This window comes from Oreochromis aureus, linkage group 23 (assembly GCF_013358895.1).
Source record: "Oreochromis aureus strain Israel breed Guangdong linkage group 23, ZZ_aureus, whole genome shotgun sequence".
Taxonomy (NCBI): domain Eukaryota; kingdom Metazoa; phylum Chordata; class Actinopteri; order Cichliformes; family Cichlidae; genus Oreochromis; species Oreochromis aureus.
Window position 1 is genome coordinate 16,329,169 of NC_052963.1, and position 26,380 is coordinate 16,355,548.

Here is a 26,380-nt window from a genome sequence, read left to right on the forward strand (position 1 = left end):
AAACTTGAATGTATTTGAAATTATTTTTGAAGCTAGAGGAGCTAGAGGAGGAACCATGCAGATTTTATCTTCAAACTTCACATCTGTCCCTTATATGCATTCATATACCACAACCTATGAAGCTAACTAGCTTAGTAGTCCCTTAAAGCTACTTCCTTATTCATTAGAGGTCACCACAGGACATAGTTCCACATACACCTCCTCCTGTAGATTTATTCTCAGATTTGTGTTAGGTGAATGTGTTAACCACTACAGTACAGAACCGCTTTGTAGTGCTTATACTTCCTGAACCTACACCGAGCAGTATTGGACTTTCTCTGGGTTTTAACATATTGTCTTAAATTTGTCTTAAGTTTACTTAAGACACATATTGTAAAATTTAGTGTAAATAGATGCTGCAAATTTTTGCTCACCACCAGGGGTCAGCATTTTTCCAGGGGGTGTGGTATTTTTTTAGATTTTTCCAGCTGTTCTTTTATATTTGACATTTCTTATTGTTATCCTACTGCTCAAAAGGCTTTGCCTTTTCCCATGCTGCCACTGTAAATAGTGTTAAAAACACAACACAATAGTCTTTAATAACACACAGCAGTAATAATGTGTTATTAATGACTTAACAGGCTGACGTTCCCCATCTTGGCTCTATATTTAAGTTTAGTTGATATCCATTCAACAAAGTGTATGCATGTTTTGGAAGTTCCTTTAGATTTTGGTAACAGCTTTAGTTCATTTTGGAAGGCTGCAAACTACTTTTAACAGCAATAAATTATAGTAAGTGAATTTCACAAACCATGACAGAAAGCAATAAACCAAAGTAACAAATGGTGAAAATGTGCCAAGGAATCACAAAAATGGAACTCAAACTGTTATGCAAATGTGCTTTATATTTTCATTTGAAAAACAGCATGAATGGTTTTACAACTTTGTGAGTTTATGAGTAACTTTCTGTTCTATTGAATCTTTGTTTTTCAGCTTTTTTCTTTAAATTATGTTAAATATAGTCAATGAAAAGCTTCCGTGACTCATCCGTGGATACTTTTGAGATCACTTCCTGAAATGTTCTACATTCTTCTAGTCACCAAGCTGTTTTTGCCCTCAGGTTGATTAGCCATTCAGCGGGTGGCCTCCTTCTCTCGATACACCATCATCCTCATCTATGGTCTGCTTTGATGATACGCTGGAGACTGGGAGCTGCAGCAGGTCAGCAGAGCTTCATTCGCCGCATGCTTGCGGGGAAGAAACCACTCTTTTATCAACTGACACATGAATATTTATGACTTCACATTGGTAGGGGAGTATACAGTAAGTTATTTCAGCTCTGCTTCTAGAAAAAAAAATGTTGTTCTGCATGACTGGTTAAAGTAATGTCTGTTAACATGTTGCTGAAATAGAGCTGACACTTCTTCTGACGTGCTAAATCAAAAGAACAGCATGACGTATTGTTGCTGCATGCTGAATATAAAAGTGCAACGCCCAGCTTAGAGATGGTGATCAAGTTCAATTCTACTTCACAATAAAAATTTACTAAAAAGACACTGCAGCATTCAATCAGCCAATCATCTCAGCTGGTAACTGGATGTGCAGAAACCAATTCAGGAATACAATTTACAATTTTGTGCAGAAACTCTAAAAAATATTGTTTGACTGCTTTTTGAACAAAATGCACTAATTCAAGAGGGAATCTCACATATACATAAAATGAGTCAATAAAATAATCAACATTGTTTTGGGACAAAACACGATAAATACTTTTTTTTCCTGAGCATGCTTGCACTGTGCTGGTTTTGTTTCCTTGACAATGTCACTAAATAAGATGCTTCTGCTGGCAAAGTCTATATAATAAAGTTGGCAAAGTGCTTGACGGTTGGCCTAAGGGCTTTTAAAACTTATTTCAAACACAAAATGTTCTGTTCGATTCATCCCTCTTTAAATTGAGCTGTTATTCATTTAGAAAAATACTCTGATTAAGGTAGTGTAAAGCTTAAATGAATGGATCATAAAATTTACTTGGATGGATACGCATTAATATATTAATGATACATTTTGAAAACATAAACATTGTCAACCCTTTTTTTTCAATTTGTCTGTCTGAATACAGCAAAGTAATGTGTGAAACCTCATTCTGAGGTCTCAGGTTGAGCATTTCAGCCATATTGTTGTAATTTAGTAGCATTCCATCAGGGCAAGCAAGGCAAGCAGAGCTTGCCCAATAAAATGTAAAAGTGAAAGCGATCTGTTTCCTTGCATGTCAACGAGAATTCTTATATAAAGCTTCTCACCAATTTGCATCCATCTTTTAAATTCATGCCATCTTGTTGCTGTAGTTGGCTATTATCTCACTGGAAACATGGTTAACTCTGATTTACTATATTTGATGGGAATTGTACAGCATGTTTGGATTTCATCTTACAGTCTCTGTTTATTCCATCTTATAGTGTCTGTTGATTGTGTCCTATTAACAAAGACTGGCGCTTGTGAAAATTGTGAGGTCAGTTACTTAAGTTGTTTGCACATGCGGATTGTGGATTGACCTTTGGTCTTTGATGGCAGACTAATGGTAAATAAGTGTACCACACAGGCTGCCACTGGTTTCACTTTTTCCTGCTCTTATTTTTAGGAAACCGCTCATGACCTAGAATGGTTGAACCTGACATTTCAAAAAGCAGTTCAAGTGAAGTTTTATATAGATGTGTCCAGATTAAGCTTCTTTTCATTGTTGGCTGTAATTGTATCTTGGATAAGAATCAATGTCCAGTCTTATTTGGGCACAAATGAGTGTTTCAAGTTCTCCATGTTAGACTGATAGAAATTAGAGTGAATCCAAGCATGCCCTGTAGCTGTATCAGTTTAGTTCTTCATCCTTTCTTCTTCTTCTTTTTTCAGAATTCTATAAACACAGAAGAACTGTGTTTCTACCTTTTTTCGCCACAGCTTGTGTCTTACTGTGCTGCCAAATCCCCAGGCATCACAACAGGGAACCGTTTACTGTCTGTAGCTGACAGATAAACCATGTGCCCTGTTGTACTCATTGACACACCTGAGGCTCCTAGCAATCTACTTAATCTCCATCTGCTTGTGTTGTCTGACCAATGCAAGGTGTCAATACAGTAGATCTTCTAGCTGCCCGTGTGGCTTACTTTGGGAAATCTTTGCACGAATAGTACTTCTTGCTCCAATTTGGTTTCACAGTTGCAAAGGAAGGGAATAATCCTAGTCACGACTACTGAAGTGAAATGCTCTACAAATGAAAGGCAGTGTTTTTGGGATCAAACAAGATTCAAGTTCTAGCCTCTTCCCCAGCCTACAAAAATAGCTCTTCAGATGAGATATGTAGCTTAAGGGGTTGAAATGGAAATAACTGGGATGCACAGGTTTGCTTGCTCAAATAACTGAGAGTAAAAGCTAGAGTATAGGTACGATACGACTTTCCATAGTTGAACTGCACAGTGCCTGGTACACTTTAGACAACTCCTTAGGGACTATTTACACCATCAGGAAAAAAAGAAAACATGGATGTAAGTCAGATAGAGATCTCAGAGCAACCACAAGGCAGTGCATCCACGTCTTTGTTCTTGGATACTTTGCATACTGACATAGATTTGTTGAAAAGAAGCAGAGCAGCAGTTTTTCAAATCTCCAAGTATTACTGTGAAGAGCTGCGTGGATGACATGTTCACTTTCTACAGAAAAAAGATGGGGAGCTTATACTATTTGTCTGCCCCATGACACTAGGTGACATTTAAGCAAATGCCCTCTCTATCTTTTCTACCTTCAGACCAACTCTTTTATGCTAGAGGCTTAACTACAAGTCTCTCTGAACCACTGCTATCTCAGAACTAAATACCATGATGGCAGTTTGAGAAGTTGTACAAGAAAAAAATGAGTTTGCAATAGTAGGTCTTCTACACTACTTGGAGGCCATGCAGCTGTAAACACACAATGGTTTGATTACACAACCTGCTGAGACAGAGAGCAGAATGAACATTTACTGAGGCAGGAGGGGTTTAAGTGACTCAGCAAATGTACTGTTTTTCCCAGCTTTGTTTTGGTTTCCACAAATTTATGAATTAAGTACCTAGCTATTTAGGCCTTTTGTTTGTCATTTGCCAGTAGGTAATTTTATTGTTTGAAGGTTGTCAGTTTATGTACAAAGGTCATAACAGACTTTAAACAGAGATAAACAACTGTGGAATAAAAGCAGCACTACCAGACACTCCTGGTGTGACTGGCAGTGAGACAGAAAGAGAGCAGCGAATGTTTTAGCTTGCTATAATTAGGGTAAATAAGTGGACTGAAGCTTAACTAGATTAACGACTGCACCTTTTTAGCAAATGTGCACCTTTGGGGTGTATGTGAGACCAGTCTATGTAGACCCACGAGCCCCACAGTGGGCCCCTTACCTTCAAGAAATGTGGGACATATGTTGGCCTCACATGGTGGGGCTGTGTGGACAGGAAAAATCCGCAGTTACTTCATGCAGGCTTCACAGCAGTTTTTTAATTTGGATCCCCACAAGGGTTTTCTGTGTTCAAGCCCCATATGGGTATGCACACCCACTTGAGGCCCACATGGGAAAAAAAGGATTTGCCCTTTACCACATAACCCCAGAGTTCACCACAGTTGCCCAGTGTGTGCCAGCATAGGCATGTTTGCTGGTTGTCTTTCCCAATGCTTATGGTCAACAGTGGTCAGTTTAGTCCAAACTGCCAATAATGGCAGAGGGTTTACAACCCAACTCTGCACCAGAGAGAGTAAAGTAACATTTGAGCCCCATTTGACAGTTCTTTGGATTTTGGTCAATTCATGGCACCAAGACGAAAAGAAGTACTGCTTGTATAGTGAAATCAATTCCATAAACCTGCATTCCTTCTAATGACCAGCAAGTAGCGACTCCTCAGGTTACCTTAATCACTAGTTTCAAATTCTTTCTATTGATGAAAGAGCATTCCTCACTCCTCACATCCCCGTTCATTAAAATGAATGTGACTTGACGATTTTAAATGGTAGACAACATCTTAATGGAGAACATATCATTGTTCGTGCCCACTTTTACATACAGTTTATATCGTGAATGAGCAGTTGCATCAGAATCATCCAGTTTTATTTCCTAAACTCCAGGTGGACAGCTTTAAGGGAACATTTCGAGGGCTCAGAAAAAAAGGAGACAAAAGTGCTGTTGTAACAGATGTCCCCTAGTCTAGTGGTACCGTACCAAAACTCATTAGTTTCAAGAAGACCTATTTAGCTCTAAGTGCTTTAAAAATTTCATGAGGACCAAATGGTGCAGCTTTTGTCTCACTCATGCAAAATGTTAAAAGTCTTTACAGACTTGCAGAATAAGTCTCCTGGAGGCAAACTGAAGTCCACTTTAAAACATCTCCCTCTGGGTGTGGCTCCCTCACGGAGTTAGGATGCTCAGCGAGGTCTGGTCGTCTCAGCACCACATGGCGAGTGTCGTGTCGCTGCAATAATAGGTCGTGCCTCATTGAGCAAGCTTATTGGATCTTCCTCAGAAGTGAGGTAAGTGGTGTGCTAAATTGAATGCAATTCATAGTTTTTGGCGGAGGCTTGATCTGCTATTACATTAGGAGTGAGAGAATTACATAGGCAGAGACAATACTGCAGCTGTTCAACCGTTACAAGACGCTTGTGGCCGTAGTAAAATCACATTTCAATCACCTCAACAGTCTCAGGTGACTCACGGTAAATGAGGACAAATGAGAAAATTAATATGACATCCTTTGATTTTTGGGGCCACAGAGCCCGAAGGCATCGCTAATTAAAATTTTCAATCATACTAAAGAACAGAGAGAATTACAAACTACAACCACACCCCATAGTAGCCAGTAGACCAGCTAGTAAGTATTTATAATTCATTGAAACTGAATCTGTCACAGCTGACAGCTCTTTTCTGATACTACAACTACAGGTCCATGCATTCAACCTGAATTTCCATCTGAGTTGCTGCACGACTGTAGGAGCTGTTTCAGAGTCACTGCCTTCACTCTGCAGATGATCAAAACTCTGCAAACACGCTGTGAAATACGTCAGCTTCAAGCTATAACACTCTAGTAATCTTAAGTAATCGTTAACAAACTGACAGCTTACAGGATGCAGCTATTTTACCCTCGGTCTCCAGACTCAACAACAACAAACTAGAAGACAAAAGAAATTAAAGGAACCAAATTAGTGCTAATTAATTATACAAATGTTACCTTGGTATATTTTATCTTTTTCTGCAGTCACAAAGGAAAGGTACTGCTAAACTAACCTTGATCAGGTATTATGTTTTTAACCTTGGGCACCTGCAACCCTTAAGGCTTTGTAAGTGCAAAAATGAAAAGAATGAAAGGCGTTCAATTTTGAAAACAACAACAACAATACTGCGGAGAGGAAATTCATGCCTTAATGTATGCTAATCTATTGATACTATGTGTGTAGAAGCATGGTCTGCAAATCTGCAAAGCTTCCTTTAAAGTTCCATCATCACAATTACATCTCCGTCTCATTTGAATTCATCTTCCTCCCCTCAACCGGTAGGACGAGAGAGGGTCTGTCATCTGAACGTGATACAGGTCTCGTTGTTGATGGCAGGTTTGAGTAACTAAGTAACTGTTATCACCCTCAACCGGTCGCAGCAAATGGCTGTCCCTCTCTGAGCCTGGTTCTGCCTGAGGTTTCTTCCTGTTTAAAGCGAGTTTTTCCTTTGCCTTTCTCTGTATTATTGTAGGGCCTTTATGATACAACATAAAGTGGCTTGAGCTGACTCCTGTTGTGATTTGATGCTATATAAACAAAACTGATTTGAACTGAATTGAATTAAACTAAATGTCTGCCCAATCAAGTCTTGATGGTACTTTATGTGTGTGCCATGGTGGCCATGAGTAACAAGGAATCCGGATTTAGAGGAACCCTTGGACACAGCTACTATATCCAAGGAAGCCAACAGTCACACAAATTACCCACTCTCAGTTCAGATGAAAAATAACAATACAGAACTCGTTTGGGGACCTGTAACTGGAATGAGTACAGCTTAATTCCTTTAATAACCATCTATTGGGGGGTAATTCAAGCAAGGGCGGTATTTCCAGAGTGTTCCAGAGTGCTTTACCGTATTTATCATATATATCTTGTACCTGTGTTACTACACTTGGATATTTGGACACTTTAGACATATACAACACAGTGTTGCCCTTGTTATTCTTTGCTGCTATAATCTTTTGTTTTAAAGGCCTCTTAATTTTTTGTGATTTGTTTTTTCCTTGTTACTTGGTATCGAGTTTAAAATTCTACCACTGTTATACCTCCAGCACACCCTTGGAACCGCTGAGGCAGAAATTACAGCAGGGGAATCCCTCCATCGCCCTAATCCATTAAAAAAGCTATTTTTTCTTGCTATCCACATTACTAAACTTTGGGTTTTCCCAATCTGTCACTGACAAATTCCCCAACTGTCAAGCTATACTGAGCACCGATCCACAAAAAAACGTTACTGTTAAATTGTACTGAAGTTCTGGCACCCCGATATGTCAGCATGTATCAGCTGGTTTTGCAACGTGTCTATTTTAATCTACAACAACTTTCCAACTGCTAAACAAGCAGCACTGTGCTGCATATGTATGTATGTTCAGACTTTACAGCACTAAACTGTCAGCTGTTTTGCAGCCATTACACTGACTATTAAGAAAAAAAAAGTTTTTAGCATGATTTTGCCACTATGGATATTTTTTATTTGGGTAAACTGAATGTCAGTCTGCACGTCCTTGCCCATTTACCCTGATTTTAGTTTTGTGTCCTCCCTGAAGATGCCAGTAGACCACACTTGATTTTTTACTGCAAAAATCATGGTCCCGGTGGTCCGTTGGTAGCTAGATCTCAACATTGCTCTTGCCCATAAAATCCTGGAAATAACCTTAAACAATCTGTTAGCATGCACAGCAGTGCTTTAGCTATTGTTGTACATCAGAATGTCATCACGAATTCAAGTAAATGTTAAAAAATCCTCACTCACCGTTGACCACCACTGCAATGTCCACAAAATCGATCTCCCCGCGTGCCTCTACGCTGGCTTCACAGCGGTACACACCCTCGTCAGCCTTGGTCACCTGATGGATCTGCAGGTTGTTGTTTGGCAACACCTGGAACCTGCCTTCACAGCATGCATGAAAAGGAGGACAGAAGGACAGCCGGAGAAAGGCAGAAAGGGAGAGTGGAAATAACAAAAGAAAAACAGCGTATGATAGGGAGAGAAGCGAGATAAGAAAGTTAGAAAAACAGCAGGAGAAAATTGCCATCTCTACTCCTCAGTAGTTAGACTGTCAATCTTCTCTTCAGCACATTTACCTGATAAAGTCCACACAGATAAACACTCGCGCAATTACAGTTCCACACAGTCTCCTATTGTGGCCACTGGGAGATTGGCCTGGATTGCTCGGCCCTCTATCTCATTTCTCCCAAGCAAATATATTTATAACCACGAAGCGTAATTAGAGTGAAATGATTAAAGGAAAAAAAAACATTCTTCTCCATGTTTCATCATTACCTTGCTGCTGAAGATTTGAATTTCAATTAAAAACCGTGACAGATTCAAGGGGTCACTCTTTCTAATCTGTTCAGGCGTGTGTTTTGTCTGGAAGGAGGACGGGGAAGCGGTGTAGAGAGTTGTAAATCAGGGAGGAGGCGAAGACGAAATAATGAGTCCTAGTCTGCTGGTTCTAACTGCAGCACCTGCTTTCTATCAGGGAAGACTGTTACTGAAAGTGAATCTTTCTTTTAATATTAAGTAGACTACTCTTCTGACATTTAACACTATTAGCGCTGAAAAGGGTGGTATTACCAGAAAGAGCTTCATAAATGACATACATCAGGCTTCCCTTGAATAGGATGGAAGATGATAGACAATAGCGCCACATAAATACACCCATTAGCTGGCTTTTTCCCAAAAGATGCAGGGTGTGGGTTTGCATTTTATCTCATGGGAAGCGGCATCTTCGAATGTTGCCATCCAACTGCTCAATAATCCATCCTCTCAGCTGCTTGTTAACATCGTTTCTGTCCGAGTTAGACGCCTCCCTCCGGGGCTGATGGGGTTTCTATTCATAGAATTTTATACCTTTGTCTTATTGTGAATCCACACAAAAGAAGGGAATAGCATTTCCCAGAGACCTGAATTTTTGCCGCATTAGTGAGCCTCAGTGACAGAGAGAGAGAAACAGTTGGGCACGCTGAGACTCACAAGCTTTTTTTCCTCTCAATAATTAAGTGTTTTTGGCATGTTTACATTCGTCGTGCAATCCTTTTGAGATTATCACTCACATGCAACTTTTATTATTACCATAAATTACTGAAATATTCAATATCACTATACACACTGACTATTCACACTTAAGCAATGGTACTTTATCCAAGTACTTTCTTTGACTAGGGGCTTTGGGATGATTTGGTCCAAAGCATTTCACAGTTAAAAACAATATTTTTATTTTATTTTTTTAACAGGAATTTACCTTTACGATTAAACAGATACATTATATGCTTATAAACAAAAACCAGATCATTTAAGCAGATTTAGCCAGAGGATGAGGATGTGGATGTTAGCCATCTCCTTCTCCTTGGCACTTTGCACATTTGTGGGTGTGCAACTCAATCAGCGTGATACCATTGACAGGACCGATGTATCATGCTATTCATGCACAAAGTAGAAAAACTGCTCTTTACTACTCTCAGTGGATAAAAACCGCGATTATATTATACGTGTTACTGGCCTGTTACCAGTTAACCTAATCACTTGCAAAATGTTCCTCCAGCTGTTTCTTTTTAGCATCACTTAATCGCCCTTTGTCGCCCCTGTTGCAGCTTTTTTGAGACAAGTTGCTGCCACCATATTGAACATGAGCAAATATTTTCCTTAGAATGGTGCATTTTTCTCACGTTAAACACTTGATATGTTTTCTGTTTTCTGCTCACAAGATTTGCAAAACTTTGGATTCTACTTTTATTTATATTTTTACAGTATATAGCCACTCAAATTTGGGCAGATACAAATAACTTTGAGCTAACTTAACAAGCCATTTTTTGTTTGGTCACTGCAAATGATGGAGCAGTAGGATATAATTTCCCACGGCAATTAAAAATAAAAATAAAAAAAAGCACCAAGAAATGTAATGAAAAAAGCCTATACGTGAAATCAGGGGGGGCAAAACTTACTGTGGTGCTCCTCAGTAATCTCTTTGTCCTGGTAGTACCACACCACCACGGGCACTGGGGAGCTAATGACATCACACACCACTTCTGCTGTCTCACCATAGCGGAACTCCTGCGGTGACTGAACATCCCGGAATGTCAGCCTCTCTGCAAGATCAAACAAGATGGAGATTGAACGGCTTTTTTCCCCCCTCTGAGCATTCAGAACAGAGAATTTATTGTAGGTCTGAACATCAAAAGGAAAATAAGCAGAAATTGTTGCGCTTTTACTGCCCTGTTAACTCTGACTGTTTGGAGACAGAACATAAAGTTAGGGCTTTAAAAAAAATTGTTTCCTTCCACTTGTCTTCATCCTGTGAGGAAGGCGTTTGCCATTTTAAAGTACTTTGCTGTGTTTCTTGATGATATGGGTTTACGTGTTAGGGTGACCTACTAGCTGCTCATCTTGTGGCTAGGCAAGAATAGTCCCTGCAAAGTTACAACAGCTTTTCTTTTGTTTTGAGAATAAAACTCTTGAATTTGTAAGTATACAAGAAAAAATGCAGCCATTATCTGAAATCGTTAAGTCACAAAGTTTCAAGAAAAAAAAATCATTTGTATGTTTTATGTTAAGTAGCACATCTGAATCAATTTATACTCTAATTTGCAATCGGATCTGATGGTAAGGAAAAAGGCCATCTGTGATTTTAGCACAGAAGCACCACATTATCACATTTCTGCAAAAATGAAAAAAAAAAAACAACATGCTGATGTGCATAACTTAATAGCTGCTATCCACTAGTTCCTGATTCTCTTAAATAACTTCATAATTTAAGTGAACATTTGATCTTTTTTTGCAAATGTAACCATCCATCCTATTTCTTATCCAATAATTGGCTGCGGGTGGCAGGGTGGCATGGTGGTACAGTGGTTAGCATTGACATTGCACAGCAGATGGCTTCCAATTCAAGCTGACGACTAGCTTAAGTGGTCATTCTAAATTAGCCACAGCTCTATGGTATTGCATCACCTGGCTCCACAGTGCCATTATAAAAAAAAACAGCAATGAAAGAGAGTAAGAACATAATTTTTCCACTATGGGAAACTACTTTTTGATATAAACCATGTACCACAACATTTTATTGGGTGCAACAATAAATCTGAGTTAAACACAATGCCATACGATTAGTTAAGAACGACTGCCAGTGCTGGAATTCATTCTGAGTATGACATCGATGTTTTGGGGTTTTTGTTTTTATTTATTTTTTTCTTTGGGAATCTTCCAAGTCCAGTTTTTTGGATCAACAAACCAACAAAGGGATGGACAGACTACAGGCAGGATAGAAGGCGAGCATTCCTTCCACGTCTCAAGAACCAATGAATGTGAAGTTTGCCAATCAGATCCACCTCATCCAAGACACTACTAATATAAAAATCCCAGAGTTTGAGGTGTCTTAACAGGACTTCACATACAACGGGTGACATCATGGTGACTATTTCAAAACTATAATATTATAAAAACCCAACATGCACACATTCACTGTTGACATTCAGTGCTTGAATTCTCAATAACACCCCTTGTGTGCACAACAACCACATTATTAAGCACAGATGTTAAATAATGCCCATTGGTTCCCACCGAAAGCATTTGGAAAGACACGCAGGAGAAAAATTATGCACCCTGCAAACTGACGATGAGCTTTTACTTTGAAAATCAAACAAAGCAAAAGCTTAATCCCTCTTTGACTGTTTTTCTGGGACACAGATAAAGCAAGTGTGATGAAACAGCACCAGGTGACAGCAAAAAGTAACTCGCTTTAACTTGCTGCCAGTCATAAAAGAATCAATGAGCAGAGTTATTCTGCAGCCTTACTGTTTGCAAAATTAGACAAAAGCACAGGCTTTGATTCACTCTATCTTGATTTCAGCATTCTTTAATAGGTTCCCCTTGGTGCTTGTTTAAAGCTGTGTCCTCTTCCTGGCAAACACTGGGTGTTTTACGAGGACGCTGTTCTTGGACCAGCATTTCCTCACAAAGATCTCACGCGAGCTCTCGTCGAACCCCACTTTCCTTGGCTTTTGATGTGTGTTCGGGCTGGCTCTGCTAGCGCCGCAACCACCTGCTATCACCTGCGTGCTATATTGTGAGGGTGTGAATAAATCAGCTACAGCTCCTCTATCAGTCCCTTTCCTTAGTGAGGCTTCAGCATTAGCATTTTGCTCTGTGATTTATGCCAGGCTGCTCCCCAAAATGAGCTTTCACTCCCCGGCTGCATCCTCTGCCTGTGAACGTGTCTGGCATCTCAGTGTCTTCATTAACTTCAAGGATGCCTTTGCGTGATTTTGTCATTCACTCCGTTGGCTTCTTATCATCCACCCTCCCCTCCATTTGTGTTCTTTTTATTTGCAAAATCTGCTTTCTCCCCCTCTGCCTCCCTCTCAGGTTTGAACACTTCTGGTGTCACTTGTTCCTTCTGTTTGTATCCATTTCCTGTCTCTTTTGTAGTCGTGCTGCTCTACAAGAGAATCAGTAAGGGAAACATCCTCTCTGGAGTAACACTCTACTGCACACTTGACACTGGCGAATTGAGAATGTACTCAGTACTCTGGAGTTTCTTTGCTGTCGTTCGTAGACACATCACTGCAAAGATAACTGTCTGATAAGCTGACGAGCCAATTTCCCTGGACCTGTCTCAAATGTGAGACAGATTTGTTTCTGTGTGTTCCGGCCAAATTAGCTGGTTTTGGAAAATGAGCTTCTGCAGCATTATTGTGTTGTCCATTAATAAACTAATAGGAAATGAAAGAAGCTGGCTTAGACATTGTACTGGCTCACTCTATAATGACTATGACTTTTCTGTCACTGAATACGGTTGAAAACAGCACCATATTACACCAGCTAATTGATGTTGTGGCTTTTGCCACCAAAATTGGGTTTCATCTTTTTGTGACAGTAAAGGGTTTATCTTGAAATAAGAATCACTTTGATGCTTACATTACTTACATACTATTTTGACTGCATAAGTCTGGTTATGCTAACAAGTACAGGTAAACTGATTGCAGAACAATATAAATACCCTGATGGTGTGGAGGGTGGAACACTATTACAGGCCTTAATGGATGCCATCTTAGCTATGTAGCAACAGAGGAGGGACTACTAACTATTTTCGGTGAGTAAAAGGACATGAGAATGACAATTACTATGCTACCTAGCTAACAGCTAGATAACGTGTTACATGTGACCTTGCACTTTGTCATTAGTAGAAGAATTTACTGCTAAAGAAGTTGCAGAGACAATCATGGTTAAGCTGATATTTTAGATAAGAGCAAAACATGCCATGCTGAACAGGTAGAAAAATAGCTGTAGTGATTTATTGAAACTTTATTTTTTAAAACATTATGGATGTATATCATATACGGTAAAACAGAGTTTTTCTAACAATCTAACAATCAAAGTCAATATTTGGCATGACCACCTTTATTCTTCAACAAAGCCTGAACTGTCATAGCCAGGTTTTCTTGTGATTTCTTCAAATAGTCTTCAGGAATAGTTCTCCAGGCTTCTTCTCCGGGCTCTGGGGAGGCCAGTCAATGACTGATAGTGCTCCATTGTGTGTTGTTCTATCCAGCTTTGATTTGTGTGTTTGGGATTATTTTTGCCAACCAGAAACTTTCCAGATGGTATTGCATGTTGGATCAAAATCTGATGGTACATTTCTGTGGTCGTAATTCCATCAGTTTCACAAGATCTCCAACACCACGATTGGATTCATCAGTCCATAAGACCTGTTGCCACTCATTTTCAGTCTGTTTCTTTGTAATTTACCCTGTTTCTCTCCCTTAAGAATAGCTTATTGGCAGTCACTAAAGACAACTTTGAAAAACCTCCACAAAAATGACTGGCTACTTGTTCAGAAAATGAAAAAAAAAATAGGAGTGACTCAAACTGTAGTGCTAACATAATAGTAACCATACTGCATTACACTGAAGTACTAACAGAAATCGAGCTAGCAGGCACAGCACACAGAACAGCAATGTTTTTGCTTAAATGGCAATCCTAGCATGCTACATTCTCACATTGACAAATGTACATGCTAACCAGATAATGTTTTTATGGAGAGCATCAGTGTTAAATATGTTATCTTGTTAAAATTTCCTAATTACCACTTTCTGTAGCTAATTGGTCATAAACCAAAGTGCATGAGAAACACAAATTTTGAAATGACTATAGATAAAAAGCAAATTGGTTACTTAACTTTTCTTGTTGTTTAGGACTCAAATGTCAAAATTTCATGGCAAGATTTGCTTTTAGATTTTACAGTTTTAATTAAAATCAGAAACGCTAACCTCACTATGGCTTTGGTGGAAAAAACTGAATCAGAGGATCCCTGAATTAGATAGGTGCTATCTCAGGGAACATGCGTGTGCTAAATTTAATGTGAGTTAGCACAAGATTGGTCAACAACTCATTGCTACCTACTGCTTTCTGTGTCTATGAACTTCATCAGACTGTGGACCAGCTTTTAATTCCAAACTGATCTGACAATCCGTGCTGCATGACTACATCTGGCCATCATAGAGAAGTCAGCAACTGCTGAGAAGATGTCAACACTCTGTCTCCCACAGGTCATGAATTTCATGTAGAACATGTTGCAGCACGCAGGTCTGTGCACCGTGCAGAGGACTCCTCGCCTGTTCCGACTGTGTGCTGGCAGAACACCTGGCTGGATTTTAGGGTGGTTTTCATCCGCCTGCTGCTCGTGGAATCTACACTGAGGACCTCAGTGAGTGATGCCTGGTTACCATGGAAACAATGGTTTTAGGGAATTGGTTATGTGTTGAATGAGGCAAAGGCTGAGTGGTGGCAGGTGTGATTGAAGCTGTGATGTCTCCCCTAATGGTTCGCTGGGAGAGGATGAAAAGGCAGCCACACAGCAGGTGATGATTTCCAGAGTGTGTGTACATATAATTGTGTGTGTTTGTGTGTGTGAGTGAGCTCTGGAATCAAATCCATGTACCTTGACGTTTCCTCCAATTAAACTTTGTGTAGACTCCTGATCAAAGACTCACACCTCAGAGGTCACTTGGCTCTTAAGTAATCTTTTGTGCTTGTAGCTTTTGAATTATAATCTTTGTCCTCTCACCTGTCAACAGAGAGAGTTCTACCTATGGTCTTTTTTTTAAATATAAACCATGTTCTCGCAAGGATTTTGTAAATAGACTAATAAAAAAGCTTGCATTTCTATAACCCACTTTAAACTGTTGCACCTAATGACTTCACACCTTGATTGGACACCAAATTCTCTTGAATAGCAGAAATTACCAGGCTAATGCTAATTCTACTCACAGATACAGCCGTAGATGCAGTATATGACCTACCTTTTGGATCTGTTGTTAGTACAATTAACAGCACAAAAATCCTTTTTAATTTTGAGACAACTGAATTTAAAATGTTCCAAAAGGCATAAAGCCCACAAAGCAGAGTAGTGAAGTACGGAGTAGTGAACCTATCTTTTAGGGGTTGTTCAGATTAAACAGAACACAATATAAAAAATTAAAACATGTTAAAAAGACAACAGCCCTAATGAACGCAGCGTCGTTTGGATCCAGAAGCAGAGCTTAAACGTCATCACCTAACAACTGGATTGTGCTTGGAAAATGGCTAACAGGTGCAGCGATTTATTGACATCTGTACAAACATACATGGAAATGCAGTATATAGAGAAAACAGAGGTTGGAAGTGAATTAGGTTTGATCGCCTTTATTATTCAACACAGTCTTTCTTGCAATTTCTTTAAGTAGTCTTCAAGTATAGTTCTCCAGGTTTCCTGAAAGACATTCAAAATTCTTTTTTGGATGTTTCTGCCTTTTGTTCTGTTCTCTGCCAACATGATCCCACACTGCTTCAAGAATGTTGAGGTCTGGACTCTGGGGAGGCCAATCCATGACTGATATTGTTCCACTGTGTGTCTTTCTATCCAGGTGTGCTCTTATTACACTGGTAGTGCATTTGGGATCATTTTCCTGCTAAAACCCCCACGAAACTAATGCTAATGAAACACTTTCCAGATGGTACTGCATGGTTGATTAAAATTTGATGATACTTTTCTGTCTTTATAATTCATTAATTTTGGCAAGATCTCCAACACCACCAGCCTCAAACCATGACAGAGCCTCCACCGTGTTTTACAGATGGCTGTAGGCACTCACTCTTGTACCCGTCTCTTGAATTCTTCCCTATAAACTGATGATTTCTAAACCAAAAATATCCAGTTTGGATTCATCACTCCATCAGACATGTTGCCACTGATAATCAGTCTTTTCTCTCAGTTTCCCTTCCTTGAGAATTGCTTCTTGACAGCCACCCTTCCACTGAAATACTTTCTCATGAGGTTTCAGTCACCAGTGGCTGGATCAGCTGAAAGGGTAGATGCATCTCTCAGGTCCCGTGTTGGGTTTTTGCTGGTCTTTTCTTATGTATGTCCTTTTCTTAAGGACATGACTTTTAGATACTGTTCATCTGCTGTAGATAGATATTTTAGGCTTGACACTTCTTCTTTTTTTGTCCTCCACTTGTCCAGTGTCCCCAAACTGTTTAAGTACACACCGCACATATGCCAAGTTTTCAGCTAATAGTTCTGGGAATCACTTTATTGGTGTAAAAATGCTATTTTATGCCTGTCAGGCTTTGTTATCTTGAATTCTTTTCCACTTAAATCTATATAAAACAGGTGTTTGTGTTTTTTAGATCTACATTGTAATTTTCCCTAAGATGCACAAAGCTCCCTGCTCCAGGAGATGATCTTAGTGAAACCAACATGTTTTTCTCGTTTTATTTCCACTGTTGTCTAAATTAAATCACAGCAATAAGCTAGTGGGGTTTCAGCCGGATGTCTTGCTGAACAACACTTTAAAGATGCAAATTCACTGATTACTGCTAGAATGGAATCAGTAAAAAAAAAAAAAAGCCTATAACCACCAACACTATTTCCTGGGAAAAAAATGTAGTTTTTGCCCAGGAAATAGTGATTGGTCAGCAAGGCAGGTAAGCCTCAGTGCCTGATCTCTCATTATTCCTGACAGGATCTAAGTCCTGTGGCATTGCTAGCCGTCATTATAATTTAATCACAAGAATCAGTCTAACTCACACACTCACACACAAAGTCAAAGGTACACATAAACCTAAGATGCATGTGCACACACAGAGAGCTAACGCAGCTTGTGGCTGTGGAGAGGGTGAGAATATGAATCAGCTGGTTGTCCTGGTGATCAAAAGCTAATGTGAGATGTTTATTCTCTCCGTGTCCTCATGTTCCAATCTCCTTAGGAAGCAAACACAGAGCATCTGTGGGTAAATGTGTCAGCTTGTGTGTGTGTGTGTGTTATCAAGCTTACGGTAGATCTCCAGCACAACGGAGGCCTCTTCGGTGTGACCACTGACATCAGTGGCCTGGCAGCGGTAGATACCCGCGTCTTCGATGATGGCATTATAAATAACGAGCTTGGATCTGGATGCTTCTGTGTGGAGCGCCATTCGCTTAGAGGCCACGATGCGCTCGCCCTGGGGGTTATACCACTCCAACTTGACCGGCTCGCCGATGGCTAGGAGCAGAGAGAGAAGGAGATATATCAAATAAACTGATTACAAGGAGTGTATTTTATTCTGTTAGACCAGCAAAGTAAAGACTATGTCACAACCCAGCATAATGTTTACCTTCATTCCATGAGAAAGAGCAGTTTTCATGATTACTCACATTCAGACATGAGATCTATAAAGAGGGCAGTTTTAAGTGCACTTAAATACTTTGCACCTTCTTGACCTTCAGCAGCTTTATTTATTTCAAAATGAATCCAATGAGAAGAACCTGCAACAGTTTCAGCAGTTTAAAGTCTCGAGATTGCTTATGAATATACCACATTGCCCTTGAGTACCATTTACTTGGCATGGCTATGCCTGTAGACTCAGCCTGTAGCATACAACTAAGTTTGCTCACAACTGTGTCCCCACCCACTCTGTAAAAACAAACTTTTACAGAGTGAAACTTTTACAACTAGGTGAACATGGAGACCTAATGCAGGGAGGAAAAATCTGAAGCATCCACAAACCGAAAATGGAGTAGTCCAGGTAGCTCCACAGCAATAACATTAAAGTCAACTTGAATTTTACAGTCATGCTGAAATAAAAATCAACAAATTATTTTAATTGGAAACATGAAGGCTTCAAGCTGCTTCAGACCTGCTTAAAAATGTTTTCTGGAAAATAGTCGTTATTATCTGAGTTCAAAAATATCAAAGCAGTAAAACACCAAAGTGATCCAATTATTCTACGTAGTTTCAGCCGATTCATAAAATGTGAATCAGCCTCTCCAGTACAGTTTTCATATTTTCATAGGTTTCTTTTAACTGGACAAAATGACCAATTAGTATGGATGCAACGTAATTGCCATTATGCTGTAGGACACATCTTAGGCTTGCTTTTGACCTGTCAATGAACAGCCCATTGTACCCAAAAGACCTTCAGCATCAAGACAATAGTCAAAGTCATCAACCATTTCAAAGACTTTTCACATGATGCCTACAAAAAGAAAATCTGGTTCCTAGTGCTAGGAAGAGGTTTTCCTCACTGAGCCTAGACTAAGGCGAATCAACTGCTTCGTTTGGCAGATCCAAAACTCATACTTGGTTATTTAACCCTACTTAAATTAATAATTAGGGGAGAGATGAGCTACTAGAAGATGGATCTTCAAAGTCCTCATCATTAGAATGGTGTGCATCTGGAGACAAAATATAAATATAATATCATCAAATAAGCCAACAGAAATATTTCTATTGGTATTTCTATTGGTTTTCTTCATCTAAATGTGATACAGGTCTCATTGCTGATGGCAGGTTAGTGTAACTAAGTAAATGTCATAACCCCAAGTGGTCACAGGAGATGTATGCCCCTCCCTGAGCCTGGCTCTGCCACTGTCTGTTAAAAGGCATTTTTTAACTTCCCACTGTCGCCAAGTGCTAACTAATAGAGGGTAGTTTGATTGGTTTTCTTTGTATTATTGTAGCATCTTTACCTTACGATATAAAGCGCCTTGAGGCGACTACTAATGTGATTTCATGCTACATAAGTAAAATTAAATTTAATTGACAGATGATTTGGTTTTTGAACTGTATCCAGAAATACTGATTTAACCAAAGTATCACACATCAAAGTGATTCTGTGGCTCCATTCATGCCACCAAAACCCAAAGCTCCTTGTCTTCCCCATAGTCCACGCTCGGTTTTCGACACAACCCGGCAAACTGAAAGTGCCCATGACTTGTCTTGGTTGCCATGTTTATGCTAAAATAAGCAGAGTACACCTTTTTTTCCACAGAATCTGTGATGGTTTCATCCTGTTTGGATGTAGTGAAACATCCACAAATATAGCACAAGAAAACTTGTGAAAAAAGATGATGCAATGAGCAAAAATGAGCAAAAATGAACATTACTTTTTGAAATCAGCAATCCACTATTAGTAAAGAACAAGTGTTAGGTTTCATACAGCAAAAATGATGCAGGGGGGCAAAATCCCAATTGAATACCCTTTATTTCATTAGATATTACATGTGAGTACTTTCTTGCTACCGTTTGGTTTGCTCTGCAGAGCTGAGGACCATCCACCGCCGTTGCTGGAACTAGTTTAGTGAACAGACGGGCTGAAATTATACGATTATGTCATAATCTTGGATTTACATGGCTAATAACTCTGTACAGAAACAGGGACATATGCAGTCCATAAATTCCACTCTTGTTCCTATGTTTATCCACAGCACTCCTGCAATTGCAAACACGGATAGAGGCGTAAACATCAGTGCAAACGGTAGGCCTGCTCAAAAGCTAACCCGAATTCTGATTAAAATGGCGCCCATATGCACCTTATGAAACATGAACTCATCTGGCTACTGTAGGAGATGATAGAACCATCTGCCCGCAGCAGGTGCTGCTTGCCTGTAAATTCTGCAAATAAAAGTGTCAGTGTGGAGGGCCATTACTTGGCCCATCAATCAGCCAGAGACTGGAACAAGAGAGGATACAGACAGAGGCTTGTCCAGTTAGGAAACAAAAGATAGAGGAAGAATAGAAGTGGCAGACACTGTTATATCATATCATAATAGAAAAATGGCAGTATGACCCCTTAGAAAGAGGGAGTAGAAAGCAGGCAGGCAGAATTCCCTTTTCCCACCTCTCTGCTACTGTCTGTAAGATGCCCTTGAGCAAAGCTTTTATCATTCAGGTGCACAGCAGCCTGCATCAGAGGCCTGCAATGGCTTAGCTCACAACAGGCAGGAGTAACTGTGAGGGGATGGCTTCAGGTATGACTGGATTTTTGCTGGGGACATATGCAGATTATAAAAAGAGCATAGAGCTTAGATAAAAATCTATTTTAATGGCTCACGAACACATGAAGGTACATGATGACAAAGTTCCCTCTCGATATCCATGCTTCCAAAACGCCGGCTCCAGCTTACATACCCCAACTCCGATCATCATCACAGTGTTTCCAACAACCATCAGCGTTGCATGTTTGGCGTGTGCTGCTCATTAGTTTCAAGGCCAACAAATCTGATGAGGCAATCAAACACCAGTGTTGCTCAAATCACATTACAGCACAGAGCGTCCCGGGCTTTCCGACCGGAGCCTTGTGGGGAGCAGATAAGCGTCTAGCATCCCCGCGGCCGTCTCTTTATACCTGTTAGAATCCCAACGTTATCAGCGCTTTCCATTTTACAGTCTGTTGACAGCAGAGACAGTTAAATATGCTCACACTGATGCAGCTAGTGTGGTGACAGGCCATTTGCTTCACAGATGATCTGAGAAGACAGGAGTGCGGAGCGTGATGCCCTGTTTTCCACACTCAGCCCTGCCTCCCCTCTGTGCATCTTTACAACTGCATGAATAGCTCGTGGAAATTTTCTGTCGAACAGCTCTGAAAATCTGCATAATCTCTGGTGTTATTACTGATTTCTGCTGGAAGAGAATGAACGTCTTTTCTAAATGTTGTGCGGTAAGACAATGATCGCTTTTCTACCCGAAACATCTACAGTGCGGTGCCGTGATTGAATGACAGCTTAATCCTGAAAATCACAAAGAAGTGACACTTCAGATGGAACCAGGACAAGCGGAAAAGCTTTGTGTCCTCCTCGGCAGTGAGAGAGCAGCTGAAAGAAATACCGAAGCAATCTCCTCAGCTCCTGCACAGGGTAGATTATTGACTAAGGAGGCCTCTTGGTGCCAAAATTAGCTGAGCACAAGCCTAAACACTCAGATTCCCACAGCACCTGGCACTGGGGTCTTGGTAGAAATTGATTTAAGTCTCCAGGGAAGTAGATAGCAGCAGAGTAAAAGGCTGACCAGGGAAATGTGTGCTGCTTGGTATCAAAATTATTGGTTATATATCTATCTCTGTCTACTCTGTAATGTCTAGCCACTGGGAAAATGCAGGTCTACTGGGACGAGGGGTGTGGCCCTCCCTGCTTTGGTTATCTGAAGAAAACACGGAGAAACACAATAGCTGCTGGATCTCGGCTGGCTACTGAGGTTTCTTTTGTAGCTGTCTCCTGTCTTCTGCAGCAGCCAACACTTGTTCTGGCTCTTTGCCACTTCAGTCACATGGGAGGTTAACCACACACCTAAACACCCGTTTATCCACCTCCTTATTTGTCACGCCACGAGTCCAGGTTCATTTCAAATAAGAACAAAAGAGCTCTGCAGTAGGTATCGTTATTGCTGTTTGTTTTCTCCAACTGTAAAAAAAACCAAAACTGGTCACAATACTGAATACTAATAAAGTCATAATTATTTTTAATGATGCTTAAATTTGTTTGGAAAGTCTTGCTTACATGATTGTGCTAGTGTCTTCAAATAACAGGCAATAATTTCCCAAGTTTTGAGAAAAATACAGCTTCCTGAATGGATATTAATGAGACAAGATGTTTAATTGACATTTTCAGGCACCTCTCATATCTTTTACTTGAAAAATGAGAAATCTGTAAGGCAATGTATTGAAACCTGCCAAAAATACATGGAAATAAAGTGTATAACTACTCTTTAAGTAATCTTCAGGAATAATTCTCCAGGCTTCCTGAAAGACATTCAAATCTCTTCTTTGGATGTTTCTGCCTTTTGTTCTGTTCTCTGTCAACATGATCCCACACTGCTTCAATAATGTTGAGGTCCGAGCTCTGGGGAGGCCAATCCATGACTGATGGCATTCTACTTTGTGTTTTTTCTATCCAGGTATTGTTTTACTGCATTGGCAGTCATTGTTATGTGAAAAAATAGATACTTTTCATCTGCTGTAGTTTGTTTTTTTTAGGCCCGGCACTCCTCTTTTGTCCTGGACTTTTAAAAGGACACATTACACAACACTCTGAGATATGCCAAGTCTTCATCTAATAGCTTTTTGCTGGTGCAGGAAATATTTGCACCAGCAAATGCAAATAAAAGATATATTTAAGGGCCTGTAAAACTGTGTTATTCTTGGCATTTTTAATACATTCAAATAAAGTCAACTCAAGAAACTGGAATAAATTATCTGTTTTAGTGACAGGCTGTTAGATATAAAACAAGTTGTCTGTTATGTGTAGACACAACACTGTCTTATTCCTTGAGTTAGTTTTTGTATGCTTAAATGACTCATAGGCCAGTTTGTTAAATGACTTAACAAACTGGCCTCAAAATGAGTAAGGAGTAAAAAGCCAACGTCCAAAGGAAAGTTTTCAGTGATTTTCGGAAAACCTGAAGAACTATTGCTCAATACCACTTAAAAAAAATGGCTCCTTCGAATCAAAATATAAACAAATGAGGGGTGACTCAAGACTTCTGCACAGTACTGTAAGAAGGCAATAAATCATGAAGGTAACAATTTATAGTTTTCCATCATTAAAAGACATTAAATTGAAGGATACCCTGGAAAACAAAAAATTTGGACTGTTAATGTTTATTGATTGATTGGAGGTACACTACTTACTGCAACTGCTGGTCATAATGTGAATAAACACTATGTAGTGTTTAAAGATGGCTGTTGGGGTGTAAAGTCTAGCAAAAATATATGATTTGAGCTACCAATGCCATACACCGCCTGGTGTGTATCTGTGAGCACTGGCAAAAATGGTGGTATTTGACTTCATGGCAATGCAAACAGTTTCAGAGACCAGTGAGATGATGAAAGATCATCTATGAAGTTTGAAGTTTGCACAGCAGGTCCATGGGAGGTTAACATTTTATCTTCTGCTGCCATAACTGCTAAATAAATAGCAGAAATACATAATCAACCAGGTTAATGCACTTGACTAGTCAGTGGCATTTCTTCAAAGACTGAAGTTCACCTATTTCTTGATAAAAGGTCCAACGTTTTGCAATGGGCTCCTTTGCAACTCTCCCTCAGAGCCTCATTGAAATGAATAAAGGGGCTGAATTTTTTAATTTAATGGCATGAATGCAGCTTTATGCTGTGAACCCAACACTGACACTGGGAGTCATTTCACGTTGCAGTTTCTGCACCATTGGGGGATCATGTCCCTGGTAAAGTAAAAAGTGGCTACAGAAGTACTGGACGCAAAATATTTTACTTTTAAAGAGATAAAAGAAACTAATTTGAATATCTTAAAAGGAAAGTTTAATTATGGTTTGCAGATACTGTGTTAATAATGTTTTTTAATGTAGCGTGCATTTTTTCCAAATCATTTCTCCAAAATGTATAATTACCATCCAAACCAATCTTCCCATTTGGTAATAATCCTTGGCTTTCTCACCTTATTGTTTTGCCAGTTTCCTCCAGTTCAGGAAAAAACTCACGCTTCCTGTTTTCACGGGTCCAGTACTGCATTAGCAAAAAAACAGCCCATTAAAGTAGCAAACTGTGCATGAGGAATGATTAAATGATGGAGTGTTTTGGGGTGTTGTTTTTGTTTTTAAAGGTTAGGGTAGACACAAGTATCTACCGTAGCCAGCAATGCCATTTTCATCCACACACACATTGCCAGAATGGCTTTCCAAAATATGGTTAATGTTGTGAAAGGGTCTATTTAGCCCAAAGCCTGATCTTTTCCTGAATGTGACCGGTTTCTTTCATAAGCTTAAGCAAACCATGACTGAAATCATGAAAATTAAAGTTAGAAAAAGAAAATAAGTCAACAATGACCTTTTGTTTTCACATTGGACACAAACCACAGTCTCCTGGGTTGAAGCGACTTGGACCCATCCATCCACCCAGACCTTCTCCCTATCACAGTTTTGTAGCTCTATATCCTTTTTACCTTGACTTTGTGAAACTATGCATGCAGTCACTGATTTGTGTAAAATTGTGCAAAAAAGTGTGCAGTGAGGTATAAAGTCAAATAGCTTTCATATGACTTTTCTGGTCTAGGTGTAAATAAATGCTCCTTTTATAAAAATAACAGCCTTAAATATGTAAATGTAAATAGTAAAGATGTAAATAGTCTTCCACTATTTACATCAGCTGGCACTGTTTTGGATACATGACACTAATATTGTGGAGAACTATTTCTACAAAAATCATTCATATCACTTAGTTTATCAGTTTAGTCATTCATGTTTTTTTTGCTTTTCCTGACCTCTGAGATCTTCAGGTCTTCGCTGTCTCCCGTCATCTCATGGCCTCAAATAAAAACTCCACTGAATGTCATCTTTATGGAGTAAGTTTAATGAAAGAAAATGTGCTTAATTTATCCTTTTGTGAATTAATAAGACCTAATTCTGCCTCTCACATTCTCTTTTTAAAGCAAAAGTCAGTGAATAGATAGGACTTCATTTACTCTCAAGGCAATGGTCTATATTTTAGAAGAGTTTGGTGAAAATGCCAGTGCATTAATGATCTATGTGATAATTAGCTGTAATAGAAATACTACGAAGGTCAAAGTTCACAGATCTAGTCATTCTTGACCTTTGTAGCAGCAGCTGAAGACAGGATAGAGGAGCTAGAGAAGATGTGAAGGGTGAGGGCAACAGGAGTCTCCAAACTGGCGGAGTGTTTCCAACAGATCACAGAAACGACATCAGGAACAGAAATGTTACTGCGCAGCTTCAAGCTCCCGGGCCTCTGGTAGAGGACCCGAGCTTTAAAGATAAACAGAGACCTGCAGGACAAGTGGGAAATTTCTTTGATATATATTCATTCATTTTATAGAAAGCCTTTATTATGAAATGATTATTTAACATAGGACCCGCAGCCTCCTTAAAGGTGTCTTGGTTAAGTAAGGCATTGCTCTTTCCTAATAACTTTAACCCTTTAACCCTTGCGTATTATTCGTACTTCACCCCTTCACAGTATAATCCTAGTCAACTTTAACCTGGGCCATAAATATCCTCATAATAAGTGTCTAAACTGGATTTTGGGCATTGATAAATGGATGGTTAACCCTTTGTGAATATTTCATAGAGCAGGGAGAAAGCATTCCAACACTCTTTTTGTTTTTTTGGAGAAAACCCTCAACTATCGCACAAAATCATAACCTGTTTTATGTAAGCCATGAAAACATATTAGTCATACGGCTTTAAATATAATTAAAGAACTGTTGGGATTTTTATTGAGTGGTGTATAGACCTTACAAATGTTGAACACTGTCCTCATTGCTATATCATAAAAATCCTTACATCTACAATAGCTTCCTTCGGCTGCTCCCTTATTAACAAAGGATCAGCACAGCAGGGTCTTCATATTTGATCTTGCAAATATGTCGGATCCATAATGTTCAAATGCCCAACCTGATGGAACAAACAAACTGTTCTTTAGGTGTACCATAAATGGCCCCTTCACATATACAGTGATATGCACAAGATTTACTACAAGGTTGAGTACATGGCCAAACATTTTTGTCACACTAGCCACTTCTGATATATGTTTACAATCTGCACCTGCATCCTGTAATTCTTCATTTTTTAGTTGTGCAAATGTACAGCAGTTGTGAGTGCTCCCTGGACGGCACACTTGGACTGCACTTCGTTTTGCTCTATGCAGTAAAAAAGCATTCATGCGTGCCACAGACCATAGGGAATAATGGGTTTCAGAGCACAGCAGTGCCAGAGTAGCAATGCATCTGAAAGAGGCTTTATGGTGTTTTACTGTTTCACTGTTTCAAGATCGCCCCCGCAACCCTTCAAAGACCAGCAGGTCTCTGCCTCAGTGGGAACTTGGGCAAATGTG

General features: G+C 39.6%; 1 protein-coding gene across 1 annotated transcript in view; it reads right to left on the reverse strand.

The window, feature by feature from the left end:
* The window catches only part of LOC116310276 (neural cell adhesion molecule 2), a 373,150-nt gene that overhangs the window by 89,631 nt on the left and 257,139 nt on the right, over nucleotides 1–26,380 (reverse strand). The window contains exons 3-5 of the mRNA XM_039606303.1: nucleotides 17,575–17,781; nucleotides 10,204–10,347; nucleotides 8,012–8,149 (exon numbers count right to left, since the gene is read on the reverse strand). Coding sequence (XP_039462237.1) covers nucleotides 8,012–8,149; nucleotides 10,204–10,347; nucleotides 17,575–17,781 — 489 coding nt within the window. The remainder of the gene's footprint in view (nucleotides 1–8,011; nucleotides 8,150–10,203; nucleotides 10,348–17,574; nucleotides 17,782–26,380) is intronic.